The sequence below is a fragment of the Stegostoma tigrinum genome, chromosome 26, assembly GCF_030684315.1.
Source record: "Stegostoma tigrinum isolate sSteTig4 chromosome 26, sSteTig4.hap1, whole genome shotgun sequence".
NCBI lineage: Eukaryota > Metazoa > Chordata > Chondrichthyes > Orectolobiformes > Stegostomatidae > Stegostoma > Stegostoma tigrinum.
Genome location: NC_081379.1, coordinates 46460307 through 46474699, shown reverse-complemented (window position 1 = coordinate 46474699; position 14393 = coordinate 46460307). Strand labels below are relative to the sequence as shown.

Sequence of the window (14393 nt, the reverse complement as noted above, 5' to 3'; positions counted from 1 at the left end):
CTGACCTGTCCATCTTCCCTGGACTGACCTGTCCATCTTCCCTGGACTGACCTATCCCCTCCCTACCTCCCCACCTATACTCTCCTCTCCACCTATCTTCTTTACTCTCCATCTTCGGTCCACCTCCCCCTCTCTCCCTATTTATTCCAGTTCCCTCTCCCCATCCCCCTCTCTGATGAAGGGTCTAGGCCCGAAACGTCAGCTTTTGTGCTCCTGAGATGCTGCTTGGCCTGCTGTGTTCATCCAGCCTCACATTTTGTTGTCTTCAGTCATAGCGTTTGCTTTTGCCAATATATTGAAACCTGCGCCCTCTCACCCTCAAGCATTCCACAAGTAAGAGCTGTACCTCATCTGCCCACAGCCCTCGTGATTGTGTGCACCTCCACCAAATCGCCCTCTCAGCCCTCTTCTACAAAGAGAACAAAAATTCCCAGCTCTTCCACAAACTTCCGCATTCCTAGAACTATTCTCGTCAATCGTCTCATGCATTTTCTCTCTTTCTAATGCCTTCACATCTCTAGCAAACTGCACTCCGGGTGTTCCTGATCCTATGCTGACAGGGGAGTGTGTTTGGGGCCGGGCCGGCGGTGGGTGTCAGTTGAGTTGGGCCATTTGTTATCTCAAGGAGTGACCGACCTCACGAGGTTCGCAGTGACACTTCATCCCTAACTAACCCGGGTCAGGTATGAGCGCCGGCCCGACCGTCATCAGCAGGCACCTCCGCTTGGGTTCAGACTGAGGTGCCCAGCCCACCCGGTACCCGCTCCTTACCTGGGCCCAGCGGCCCGGAGCCGCGCCGACAACATCCCCGCTCGGGAGGCCGCCATGGCTGAATCCCCGCCCCCTTTCCCCTCTCGGCCAATCAGAGCCCCCGTTCCCGGCACTTCCCAGGGTGCTCCGGGTCGGGGAGGTTGTTGCTATGGTGACGGCGGGAGGTTGCCAGCCTGAGAGAAAAGCAGCAACAGTGAAGGTGCCTCGAGGGAGACAGCTGAGCCAGCTTAACGTAGCCCGTTTGTGGATTAACAAACCCAACTTCCATTTCTCATGAAGGGTCCAGGCCCGAAACGTCAGCTTTCCTGCACCTATGGTGCTGCCTGGCCTGCTGTGTTCATCCAGCTCTACACCTTGTTATCTCCAACTTCTGCCAGTCTGGGCTGACAGCACCACATGGACGGAGGGCTCCATCACATCTGATGTCTAAGATATAGACTGAGCCTCTTTACCTACATCCCATCTCCTCCAGATGGGTGCAAAAGACACAGTATCCCTTGACAGTCTTTCAGACAACAAGGGTCCCGACCCGAAATGTCACCTTTCCTGCACCTCCAATGCTGTGTTCCTCCAGCTCCACACTGATTTGTCTCTGACTCCAGCATCTGCAGTTCTTGCCACCTCTGAGGCAGATATCCCAGTGCACAAGCCAAAATCAGGGTCAACCAACCACACTTGTCCCCACACCTCCTCCCTCACCCCCATCCCAGGCCCCAAGATGACATTCCACATTAAGCAGAGGTTCACCTGCACATCTGCCAATGTGATATACTGCATCCACTGTACCCGGTGCGGCTTTCTCTACATTGGGGAAACCAAGCGGAGGCTTGGGGACCGCTTTGCAGAACACCTCCGCTCAGTTCGCAACAAACAACTGCACCTCCCAGTCGCAAACCATTTCCACTCCCCCTCCCATTCTCTTGATGACATGTCCATCATGGGCCTCCTGCACTGCCACAATGATGCCACCCGAAGGTTGCAGGAACAGCAACTCATATTCCGCCTGGGAACCCTGCAGCCATATGGTATCAATGTGGACTTCACCAGTTTCAAAATCTCCCCTTCCCCCACTGCATCCCTAAACCAGCCCAGTTCATCCCCTCCCCCCACTGCACCACACAACCAGCCCAGCTCTTCCCCCCCCACCCACTGCATCCCAAAACCAGTCCAACCTGTCTCTGCCTCCCTAACCGGTTCTTCCTCTCACCCATCCCTTCCTCCCACCCCAAGCCGCACCCCCAGCTACCTACTAACCTCATCCCACCTCCTTGACCTGTCCGTCTTCCCTGGACTGACCTATCCCCTCCCTACCTCCCCACCTACACCCTCTCCACCTATCTTCTTTACTCTCCATCTTCGGTCCGCCTCCCCCTCTCTCCCTATTTATTCCAGTTCCCTCCCCCCATCCCCCTCTCTGATGAAGGGTCCAGGCCCGAAACGTCAGCTTTTGTGCTCCTGAGATGCTGCTTGGCCTGCTGTGTTCATCCAGCCTCACATTTTATTATCTTGGAATCTCCAGCATCTGCAGTTCCCATTATCTCTCAACCAACCACAGATCTGTTGGTAGCACTAGGCTCTGGGTTCAAGTTCCATTCCGTGGCCAGGGCGAGAAACTGACAGTCCAGCACAGTAGTGAAAGAGTGCTGCCTTTCAGGTGAGCCATTAAACTGAGACCCCATCTGCCTGCTTGGGTGCACGAGGAACAAAAACATTTACTAAATCTACATCACCAAAAGTAAATCATCTGGCCGTTATTGCATTGCTGTTTGTGGGAGTTCACTGTGCACATGCTGGTTGCACTTTTCATAAAGTACAGCACTTCAAAAGTACTTAATCGGTTGTGAAGTACTTTTAAACATTCAATGATGAGAATCGTAAAATTATACAGCACAGAAGAGGCACTTCAGCCCATCAAGTCTATAACACATAAGTTGCCACTACCTACACTCATCCCACTTTCCCACACTCAACCCATAGCCTTGAATGTTATGATGCTTGAATGGTTGTGAAAAGCAGCATATGAATGCAACTCATTCTCTTACAGGATCACTGAAACTATAAATTATCTCACTACTGATTGTTCAGACCTCACGCTTTGTAAGGCGTCCCTATGTTTCACGAGCAACAACATTTCAAAAGTGAATGATTAACTTTAAAGTGCTCTCAAAACATCCTGAGGTCCTAAATGCAGGTCCTCGTCATTCTATGGGGGTGTTCTGCTTTCAGTGAAGTGTTTTAGCCATTTCCAAGCTGAATACCAGGAAAATGATGCAGATAATTTCTTTGATACCCAAATCCACTCTCATTTACATTTGCTTTTCCTCCTTTTTGTGACACCAGGCCCAATGTTACACTGAAAGTAAGCACAAATCTGCCCTTCATTGCTGTACCAATCTGTGATGCATCTCCATTCCCTTTTTATCATTCTTTGTAACTGGGAAATAGACATAACCAGGCAAAAAGTAGAGGAAGATCAGTTAGTTCAGGGAATATCTGCTGAACACAGAAAGCAGATTGTATAGACGGAGCAGAGATCACTGTTTGTGGGTATATTATTCATCTACATACAAATAAGAGAAAAGGGCACATAGGCACTAGTGCATTATCTTTCATGCATCACTGAAGTCAGGGCTCAGCTGGTCACACTATGAAAGGAGAACTATTTACATTGCATCTCTCAAAAACTTCCCACAACATTTTACATGCAACTAATTGAAAACAATGAGAACTGTTATACGTAGTAAAATTCCACAAAATGTAATGGCAGAAACAGTGAGCTAATCCTTTTTTGGTCATGTTGATTGAGGGACAAATACTGGCCAAGACACTAGGAGGATTCACTGATCTCTTTTGTGTAATGCCATGGAATCATAAGTATTCTGCAGAATCTACACAACTGGAAAGCAAAACCTTTGGCTTAACAGGGTTAAAAAACAGTCCATGCCTAACTGCAGCACGTCCTAGACAACATCCAGATCTGGGCTGACAAGTAACATTCATACCACATGATTGCCAGGCAAAGAACTTCTCCAATCTGACAAAATCCAACCGTCATCTCTTGACATTCAATGGCATTATCATTGCTGAGTCCCCTACTATCAACCTCAGATGGTTTTGTATTGGACTATCTGTACAAATATTATGGCTACAAGTACAGTTCAGAGGCTAGTAATCATGCAGCAAAAAGCCTGTCATTGTCTAAAAGGCACAAGTCAGGAGTGTGATGGAATATTGCTCACTTGTCTGGATTAGTGCAACTCCAACAACACTCAAGAGATTTGACGCCATCCTGGACAAAGCAGCCTACATGACTGGCACCAGCATTCACTACCAGTGCTCAGCAGTAGCAGTGTGTACCAGCTAAAAGAGGTACTGCTGACTTCACCAAAGCTTCTTTGCTAATGTCTTTTAAAACTATGACTACTCTAAAAGGCCCATGGTAACAGATGCATTGGAACACCACCATCTGCAAGCTGCTCAACATCCTGACATGGAAATATATCACCATTCTTTCACTATCCTGGAACTCCCTCCCTAATGGCGCAGTGGATGTACCTACGCCAAATAGACTGCAGTACTTTAAGAAAGCTACTCACCACTATTTTCTCAACGGCAACTGGGGATGAGCATTGCGATAGTCACATTCCATGAATGAATAAAAGAAATTCCATAATTCTGCAATGCCAAGGATACTTTGGCAAGCACTTGGAAACAGGCTAACTAAATCAAAATTTGAGGTATTTTTGAGGATTAATGGAAAAAAAATTGTGTGAGTTTGTGAATATCTGTGGAAATGTTGAACTTTTAACGTGTAAAATGCTTTACGTTTTACTGTTAAGGGAGTAAGGACTGGGTGAGGAATCCCATGTGTTTCAGAGAATTTTTTTTTGTTGTATGAGGGCAAAGACGATTTTGGGGAGAATTGGGAAAGAGTTTAAAGGGAAAAGGTTAGTTTGATGACAAAATTAGAAATGGTTCAACGAAAAGCGGAAAAACATAAAGGCCTAACAAATGAAAAATAATGGTGCTTGATGTTCATAGTGTCAAGAACAGACACAGGATTACTCTATTTTTCTAGTTATGAACAAGTGGTAATATTCACAGACAAGTGCCATTCATTCCCTGTGTTTCTATGTTCTTGTCACACAGTCTGACTCCTTCAAGTCTCCCTTCTGTTTGTGTAGTTGTAAGGCTTTCACATCTAACCCAATACAGTCTTTGCACCTGTTTCTCCATCTCTGCATTCTCATCTATCTTTTTTATGTTCCCTCATTGCCTCTCACACAATTCTCTGGTTATCTATTTGTCTCGCCCTCCCTGTCTGTATTTTTCACTCACAGAATCATGGAATTTTTTTCAGAGCAATGTCTCAACATAACCAGGAAGAGTGCACTGATAGTTGTGTCCCACTGTTCTACAAGCCATCCCTAACTCTAACTCAATTAGACCACCGAGATGATCAATTTGCCTGAAGTACTGCTGTCAGGACAAAAGTAGTTCACACCAAGTTTCATTATTAATGGGAAAATAACTCTATTTATTGTATCAAACAACTTTAGCAAGTGGCAGAGAAAGGAAAGGGCTCCTAATCTACACCTATGAGCTTCAACTATACCCCTTTAAACATCCCAAATACACACATACTCATTCACAACTAAGACAAACAAAAGACAAACCCTCTAACACAAACTCTAGATGAAAATAAATCTTTAGACATGGAACCAGAGCCCTGGGAGTGTTGTCGAATAGAGAGATCTAGGGGTTCAGGTACAAAGTTCATTGAAAGTTGTGTCACAGTTATACAGATTGGTAAAGAATTCATTTAGAATGCTTGCCTTCATTGCTCAGATCACTGAGTTTAGGGGTTGGGATGTCATATTGCAGTTATTCAGGACATTGGAGAAGCTACTTTTGGAGTACTGCATCCAGTTCTGGTTGCTCTGCTATTGGAAGGATATTAACAAGTTGGAGAGGATGCTGAAAAGATTTACAAGGATGTTACTGGGATTGTATGGTTTGAGTTATAATGAGGAGCTGGAGGAGCTGGGGCTTTTTCTCACTAGAGCATAAAAGATTGAGAGATGACCTCATAGAGGCTTATAAAATCATGAGGGGCATAGATAAGGTGCATAGCAAAAGTCTCTTCCATTGGGTAGGGGACTTCACAACAACAGAGCATATTTTAAAGCTAAGAGAAAAAGATTTAAAAGGGAACCTGAGGGACAACATTTTTGCATAGAGGGTGATTCACATGTAGAATGAACTGCCAGAAGAAATGGTAAGTGCAGCTATAGTTACAACATTTATAGGATCAAAGAGTCAGAGAGTCATACAACATGGAAACAGACCCTTTGGTCCAACTCATCTGCGTTGATCAGTCATCCAAATCCAACCGAGTGCCATTTGCCAGCATTCGACTCATATCCCTCTAAATCCTTCTTATTCATATACCCGTCCAGATTGCCCATGAATCACTTAAGGGAAGCGGGTACTCAGATTTTTTTATACTTTTGGAAAGTACTGTCATAATAAAGAGTGTATCTTTTTATTCTGTATTTTTGATGCTGGACTGAAATGGGAGAAGGAACAATTTAAAAACCAAGGACTGTGCATAAGATTGTCACACTTTTCAAAAGCAAGCTACCTGACAGTCATTGTAAGTACCCTTTACATTGTTGTTTGTTCAAGCAATGGGCGAAGAGTAAAGGGAGATTTGGCTGTTTGGTCTCTGGAGTGCTGACCAGTTGTGAATGACATAGATCTTCTGCCCATCACAACTATGTTGTGAGGTCCAAGATAGCTGAACAGCTTGTAGGTGTGAATGTTTGGTCAATAGCCATTATAGCTTTGAAACAAAGTAGCTGTACTTTAAAAAGGCATTTTAAAAAACACCTTAAGCCTGAAGAAAGCCAATTTATTTCACTTCATCAATTGCTGTAAGCAATACATTGGAACCAGTCCCCCTGTGCCTCATGTAAGCAAGTCAGAGTTCCTGGAGAAGGCAGATGGAGGAGCAATACATCCTAACAAGCCAAAAGGATAATCTCAGTGAATCCTGTGGACAAGGGCATTGAACTGATTTCCCAGCCTTTCTCTCCACCCATAACACTGAGTCTCTTGTGCCTGGCTGCATGTATAGGGGATTTTATAGGTAGGGTTTATGTTGTCGGTTCATGATTGTTTATCTGTATCTAGAATTAATTTGTTTGTAATAAATGTTCATTCTTGTTAGGTAAATAAACCTGATCAATGCTTTCTGTCAACCTGGCTCTAAGAAACAGGTAAATTGGTGAATTTGTGTCCAATTATTAAATTTTTAAACTTTGTGATGAAACTGGGAATGGCGTGATTTAATTTCCAGCACAGTACTCCCGTGAGGATAACATTAGGATTACTTTTCTCTCAGTCAGAGTGATCCGTACATTTAAATTCCAGAGCTAAAATGATGAAGAGAATTCACCAACACATTATTCTATATTTTATAAGACCATAAGACTAAAAGATATAGGAGCAGGGTTAGACCTATTGGCAATTGAATCTGATCCGCCATTCAATCTTAACTGATATTTTTCTCAACCCCATTCTCCTGCCTTCGCCCCTCAATCCTTGATACCCTTACTAATCAAGAACCTATCAATTTCTGTCTTAAATACACTCAGTGACTTGTGATCCTCGGTACCGAGGCAATGAGTTACACATATCAACCATCCTCTGGCTGAAAAGATACCTCCTAATCCCAGTTCTAAATGGTCATCGCTTTACTCTGACGATGCCCCCTCGGGTTCTAGTTCCCTCAGTTAGTGAAAACATCTTCCCTATGTCCATTCTATCCAGACCTCTCAGTATTCTCCAAGTTTCAGCCAGAACCACAGCACCACCAACACCCCCCAACCTCGTTGCGCTTTGGCTCTACCACAGTTGCTACAAAAAACAAAGATTTCGTAGACATTTCACAAATTCTTTTCCTTGGAATCCACTACCAACATGATTTTCCCAATCCACCTGTGTATTGAAGTCTCCCATGATTATTGTAATAGTACCTTTTTTAGATCCCTTTTCTATCTCCTCATTTATTTTCATCTCCTCACCCTGCGAGGAGGCCTATTATACAACCCCCATTAATGCATTTTTGCCTTGCAGTTCCTCAGCTTTACCCACATAGATTCTATGCCTTCCGGCTGTATGTCTCTTCTTGCTATTGATTTAATTTCTTACTAACAAGCAACACCACCCTCTCATTCATCTGCCTCTCCTATCAATAGGACATGTTTCCTTGGCTATTTCATCCCCAGTCCTGATCCTGTAGCAGCCATGTCTCTGTGCCTCAACATCATACCTGCCAATTTCAATCTACAAGCTCATTTACCTTGTTTTGTATATTGCGTGCATTTACGTACAACACCCTCAGCAATGACTGCCCCTTGGTCACAGTTGTCCCCTTATCTGCTGCGCCTGAAGTTAGATACCTGACCCTTTCCATACTCCCTGACCTGTTACTTGTTCTGGAAACTTTAATAATCTCTGTTGAACCCTCCCCCTGCTTTAACTTTTTCCAAAATTTGCCATGCCATTGAACCCACTTCGCAACTATTTAATTTAAAGCCCTATCCACAGATCTTTTCATGTGATTCACCAGGATTTTGGTCCCAGCATGTTTCATTTGGAGCTTATACCATCAGAACAGCTCCATGCTTCCCAGTGCTCGTACCAATGTCCCATGAATTCAAATCCATTTCTCCCATACCAATCTTTGAGCCACATGTTGAGCACTTTAATCTTGTGACCCTGTGTCAATTTGATCATAGCTTAGTTAGTAAACCAGAAGTTATTTCATTTTCAGTTCTGCTTTTGAATTTAGCCCCTAGTTGCTCATACTTCCTCAGCAAAACCTCGTTTTTCGTTCTACCTATATCATTGGTACGTAGATGGACCATGACAACTGGATTTTTCCCCTCCCACTTTAAGTTTCTCTGCAGCCCAGATCAGATCTCCAGAACCCAGGCACCAGGCAGGCAACATAGCCTTCGGGACTCTCAATCCTGTTCCCTTGATTGTACTAACCCTAATTACAACTACATTTCTCTTTTCTCCTTCCTTTTGAATGGCACGCAGTACCATGGTGCTATGGTCAGGTTGTTCATCCTCCCTACAGCCACTGCTCTCACCCAGACAGGAAGCAATAACCTTAAACCTGTTAGACAAGCTCAGGTTTGAGGCTCCTTCCATGCTACTTCCTGGATCTTCTATTTGCGTCACTGATAATCACATCCTAATGTCCCTGACCACTGATTGAATTTGAGACCGTTAATTTAAGGTATGTGACTGCCTCCTGAAACACAGCATCCCTCCCTGATGCGAAACCTAGACTTCAGCTCATCAACTTTGAATCAGAATTCCTCAAGCAACCAACACTTGCTGTAGATGTTGTCACTCTGAACCATAATGGGGGTCCCGCATCAGACAGGTACAACACATCGCACCTGGGTCAGCTCTTTTTTATTTAGTTAGTTTTTAATTTGATTTTTAAAATATTCCTACTGGTATTTTGGTTTTTCCCCTAAGTAATTCCTCTACTTATCTTCAGTCTGAAATTAGTAGCTATGACCAACTACTGAACTTATGATTTACCTGTAATGGCATTCTTTTGTGCTGGACCCCTGATCCTGGCCCTCCATTTCTCCTGTTTAAAAAAAGCCCTACAAGCTATGAGGTAAAAACAGCAAGCAGAAAAGACCTCTTCCCCTCTGCACTGAATTCCCATGCACCTCCAAATTCCCCAAACTCCGTACTCACTATGTCTTACTATGGATATGATCTCTCCTTCATGATCATGCAAAGCTTACTGAATACTGAATGCAAACTAGCACTTCATCTAATGGGAAAGCCTATTTCAATTGTAATGACTTACTGAATGGTGGACAATGTAGTAGTTAAATTACTTTTGCAGGACAGAGCCTTATGATGAATCACTGCATTGAAAATGCATCTAATTTCAGTTGCCGCATTTAATTTGAAGATGAAGAAACAGTTTACACTTAACATTCAGAAAAGTTCTGACTCCTGAGCAGGCTTCCCCTGGTGGTCGTGAACTCTTGAGGAGGTGTAACATTCAGTGCTTCCAAAACCCCTGCCAGCGCATGCAAAAAGTGTGTGGGAGGAAAACAATTTATCTGTGGTCCTCAAAATGGGGACCAGTGATGTATGTAAGTGCTTTTAACCCAACACCTCCCTAATGCATTAAAAAGCCACTCAAAAATAGCTGTGTCCAGAAAGGCAGAGGAAAGTTACTTTTCCAACAAAAATTAACTAAGGCCCATATTTTGTGACCCAATTTGCACATCCATTGGGAGAGAAAAGTCCTGTTCTAGCATTGTGAAGTTATGATACACTTATACAGCAACCTGCTCAGGCTTCAGTTCAGAGCCTGGCTTGGCATGATTGAAAGTGTCAATGGGGGAGAAAATAGTGACTGAACGAGAGGGTGATTGACTAAGTGATAGTGAGTGAAGGTCAGTGTCTGAGTGAGGGTTTTGATGATGCTGTAACTTTAAGAGGTTATTTTGTCCTGGTTACTTTTAGGAGGGAGATTGAACCAAAGGTATCAAGCTGGCTAGTTAAGACCTGTGAGCTGTTGTATTTTGATTCTCTTTACCAAGTAACTCACAAGAGCTTTGTTTACTATATTGCATTTCTGCTCATTCGTTCATAACTCTTTACTAAATCACCCACAAGCGCACTATACCGTCTACTATACCGCTTTTCCATTCACTCATTCATAACACTGCTTTAAACTAAATTAAAGACCCCTTCTAATGCAATACTACTTCTTTGCACCTTTCAATTCTTTTCGATCCCAAGCTGCAAGCAGCATTTAGACCTGTTTTTGTATCAAAGGCTATTGCTGAATAAGTGTCAATATTGTAACTACTCAGAACACCTCCATCCCTGCCATCATGTCTCCATAACTCACTCGAAACTATGGAAAGATTATAATATTAATTAACCCTTAGCAACCATCTCTTGGGACCCGAATATGTTGCAGAACATCAAACAGTTTCCTCCACTAGTGCGCACTTTTTAAATACATATTAAATAGGGCCACTACCAGTTTAAGAAACTTACTATCAAAACAGCGCTTCCATGAAACATGGAATGAATGAATGTGTAAGAACTGTCAGAACCGGCAATAGTAAAGGAAATCTCTCAATCCAGCTGCGGGAGGTCAGTTTAATATCCTCTATAATTTTACTTAGTACACATGTAATTTTTCACTTATTTAATATTTTTACTTACATTACTAACTTTAAAGACAAACAGACTAACATCTCTTAATTATGCAAGCTCTGACCAGGCAGACATTCTAAGCCCATCAGGAGTAACATTTGGCAAGTGCTCAAATCATCTCCTGCTTCTCCAGGACGGATGTCACACAAACTTGTGTACAATAGATACAAAAATGCAACACCGTAATGCTAAAATTTTGATGTACGTAAAAACAGTATGTAAAAGAGGCCCCTGTAAAACTGTACTTTAGATTACATCGCTGCCTCAAACTGCGCTACTACGGATGCTCAATAAAGAGGCTATTTGCACCACTTACCAATCTCAGTCATCATTGAACACAATCCCACAGACCACTTGAGTAAACAGCTTGGGAGGCCTTGTTGTTTTTTACAGCCTGAATGGGTCTGGTTAGCTCTCACAGATTAGGATATTTGGGTTTTGGTTTTTCAGTAACATCAGAAGCTTTTGGGTTCTGCGGAAGGGTCACCGGACCTGAAACATTAACCCTGTTTTCTCCTTCACAGATGCTGCCAGACCGGCTGAGCTTTTCCAGCAACTTTGTTTTGTTTGGGGTCTCAATAGAGTTGGAAGCTTCAGTGAATGTCTCCCAGCTTACTCTCCCTGAATTTTCTCTTGATATTGTTTTCCTCCCAAATAGGAGAACTGCATTTGAGAACCTGTGCCTGAAATTTCCTTTTTTCTGCGAAGAGGTGTGTTTATGGGATGTTAATATATTAGAACAGTTAATTAGTAATAGTTACTGTATCTATTTTTCTGTTAAGTTTCCAGCACAGTTAAGTTGTCCCAAACTCCTTTTTTTTGTTTGTATTTTAACTACAGTGTTTTGGCTAGCATCAAGTAGTTGGACCAGTTGCATTGCATCTGGAAGAGGCTCTTCACATTTGCCTTTAAAAGTAAGAAAATGTTAGGGTCTAGCCTACTTCCTTAGAATATTTTGAGGGGGTCTAGTCTGATCCATGACAGGGTGAATGCCTGAGTGTGGGTGAGTGGACAGGGAGTGCTTGAGGTGACTGATGGATTGAGACTGAGTTACGCAGTCAGTCCCCAGTTCACAGTTGCAGTTCACAGTTCACAACTGATCAAGGTCGAGGTCTGGTGATATATTCAGGCACAGAGTCATTTCTAAAAACCAAAAGGACTACAGATGATGTAAATCAGGAACGAAAACAAAGTTGCTGGAAAAGCTCAGCAGGTCTGGCAGCATCTGCGGAGGGGAAAACAGACTTAATGTTTCGGGTCCGGTGACCCTTCTTCAGAACAGTTTGAGGCTGAGCTTTTCCAGCAACTTTGTTTTTGTTCCAGAGTTATTTCTAGTTAGATTTAGCAGTTCTTCTGTTTTTTCCTGTTTCAAACTGGTTATTCTTGATTGGAGGGCAGGTAGATAAGGTGCATGTTTTCTATTGATTTTAACTGATTCTTCCTCCTGGGATATACAGTCGTTGTTCCAATTCTGCAGGAAGGGCATAAAAACAATGGAAAATATGCATAAAAGATTTATAAGAATGATCACAGATCTGAAATTTGAACAGATTTATTAGACTGGGGGATCTTTCCTTTGAAAAGAGAAGGCTTACTCAAGATCTGATAGGCCTTTAAAATTATAAATGATAGAACCAGAATTAAGTTCTTGCAGGAGAGTCCCGCATTTCAAAATACTATTTCTGGCTTTCTCTCACTGCAAATGCTGCCAGACCTGCTGAGTTGCTCCAGCGTTTTCTGTTTTTATTTCTGTTCAGCCTGAGATATATTGAACTGAGATGAAAGGAGAAATTTATTTTATTAAAAGTTGGTTACAACTCATAACAGCACAAAATGGTTGATGCAAATAGCTTAGATATTTACAAAAAGGAAACTGGCTGGGTACACAACAGAAAAGAGAATAAAACTTCTAAGATCAGTTTAATGGAAACTGGAGTGGAGTTTTTACTTGAGCACAGACTGGTTGGGTAAATGGTTCCTCTTTTCTACATAATAGCAGAAATGAATGGAAATAGATGATTTTCCTCTCTATATTCCTATCTGTAATCTATCTATTTCCTCTCTGTAATCAACGGGTATTAGGAAGCAAATACTCCATTATTTAGAATCATATCTGACACATAGAAAGATGGCTGTGGTTGTTGGAGGTCAGTCATTTCAGTTCCAGAACATTTCTGCAGGGATTCCCCAGGGTAATATCCTTGCACCCAATCATCTTCAGCTGCTTCATTAATGACCTTCTTTCCATCATAAGGTTAGAGGTTGCGATATTTGCTGATGGTTGCACAATGTTTAGCACCATTCGCAACTTCTTGGATACCAAAGCTGTAGATGTTCAATTGCAACAAGATCTGGACTCTATCCAGGCTTGGGCTGACAAGTGACAAATGCCAGGAAATGACCATCACCAAAAACAGACAATCTAACCACCACCCCTTGACAATCAATGGAGTTACCATCACTGAATCCCCCAATATCAAAATCCTGGAGGTTACCATTGACCAGAAACTCAACAGGTCTCATAACCAGACCATGGGACTGCTCTCTCATTAGAGAGAGATGACTGGTGGTGATTCAACCTGAGGGCAACCATACCTCACTCGAGGGGGGAGCTTATAAAGGAGAGTCCTTCATAGTAATCAGAAGCAGTGATGGGAAAGGAACCTGTTGGCATTACACTGTTTCACAAACCAACCATCCAGCCCACAGAGCTAAACTGATCCCGAGTCACCTCATAAGCATATTGGCTACAAGAGGTGGTCAGAGGCTAAGCATACTGTGGTGATTAACTCACCTTCTCACTCCCCAAAGTCTGTTCACTGTGTATAAGGCAAAGCTGAGGTCTTTTATGGAATAAAGCCCATTTGCCTGAATGGGTGCAGCTCCAACAACACTCAAAAAGCTTCACACCATCCTTGACAAAGCACCCTGCTTGATTGATATCACATCCACTAGTACCTACTCCCTCCACCACTGACGCTCAATAGCAGCAGGGAGTGCTGTATACAAGATTCACAGCAGAAATTCCTCAAAGATCCTCAGACAGCACCCTCCAAACCCATGGCGACTTCCATCAAGAAGGACAAGGGCAGCATATACCTGGGAATACCACCCTCAGCAAGTTCCTTCTGAGCCATTCTCCATCCTGACTTGTGGGTCCACCTACCGCACATGAATTGCAGCGGTTAAAAAAAAAGCTCACCCCCACCTTCTCAAGGGCAATTAAGGATGGGCTATAAATGCTGGCCAGCCAGCAACACCCATGTTCCACGAGTGAATAAAAAAATTCAAATCAATCATGATCTAATTGAATAACAAAGGAAAGTTGAAGGGTCAAT

General features: G+C 43.0%; 1 protein-coding gene across 2 annotated transcripts in view; it reads right to left on the bottom strand.

Moving 5' to 3' along the window:
• Window positions 1-845, bottom strand: part of pisd (phosphatidylserine decarboxylase) — a 111575-nt gene extending 110730 nt beyond the window's left edge. For both annotated transcript variants that reach the window (XM_048556112.2, XM_048556113.2), the window contains exon 1: window positions 772-845. In XM_048556112.2, coding sequence (XP_048412069.1) covers window positions 772-827 — 56 coding nt within the window. In that variant the 5' untranslated portion in view covers window positions 828-845. The remainder of the gene's footprint in view (window positions 1-771) is intronic.
• Window positions 846-14393: the final 13548 nt, after the last annotated feature.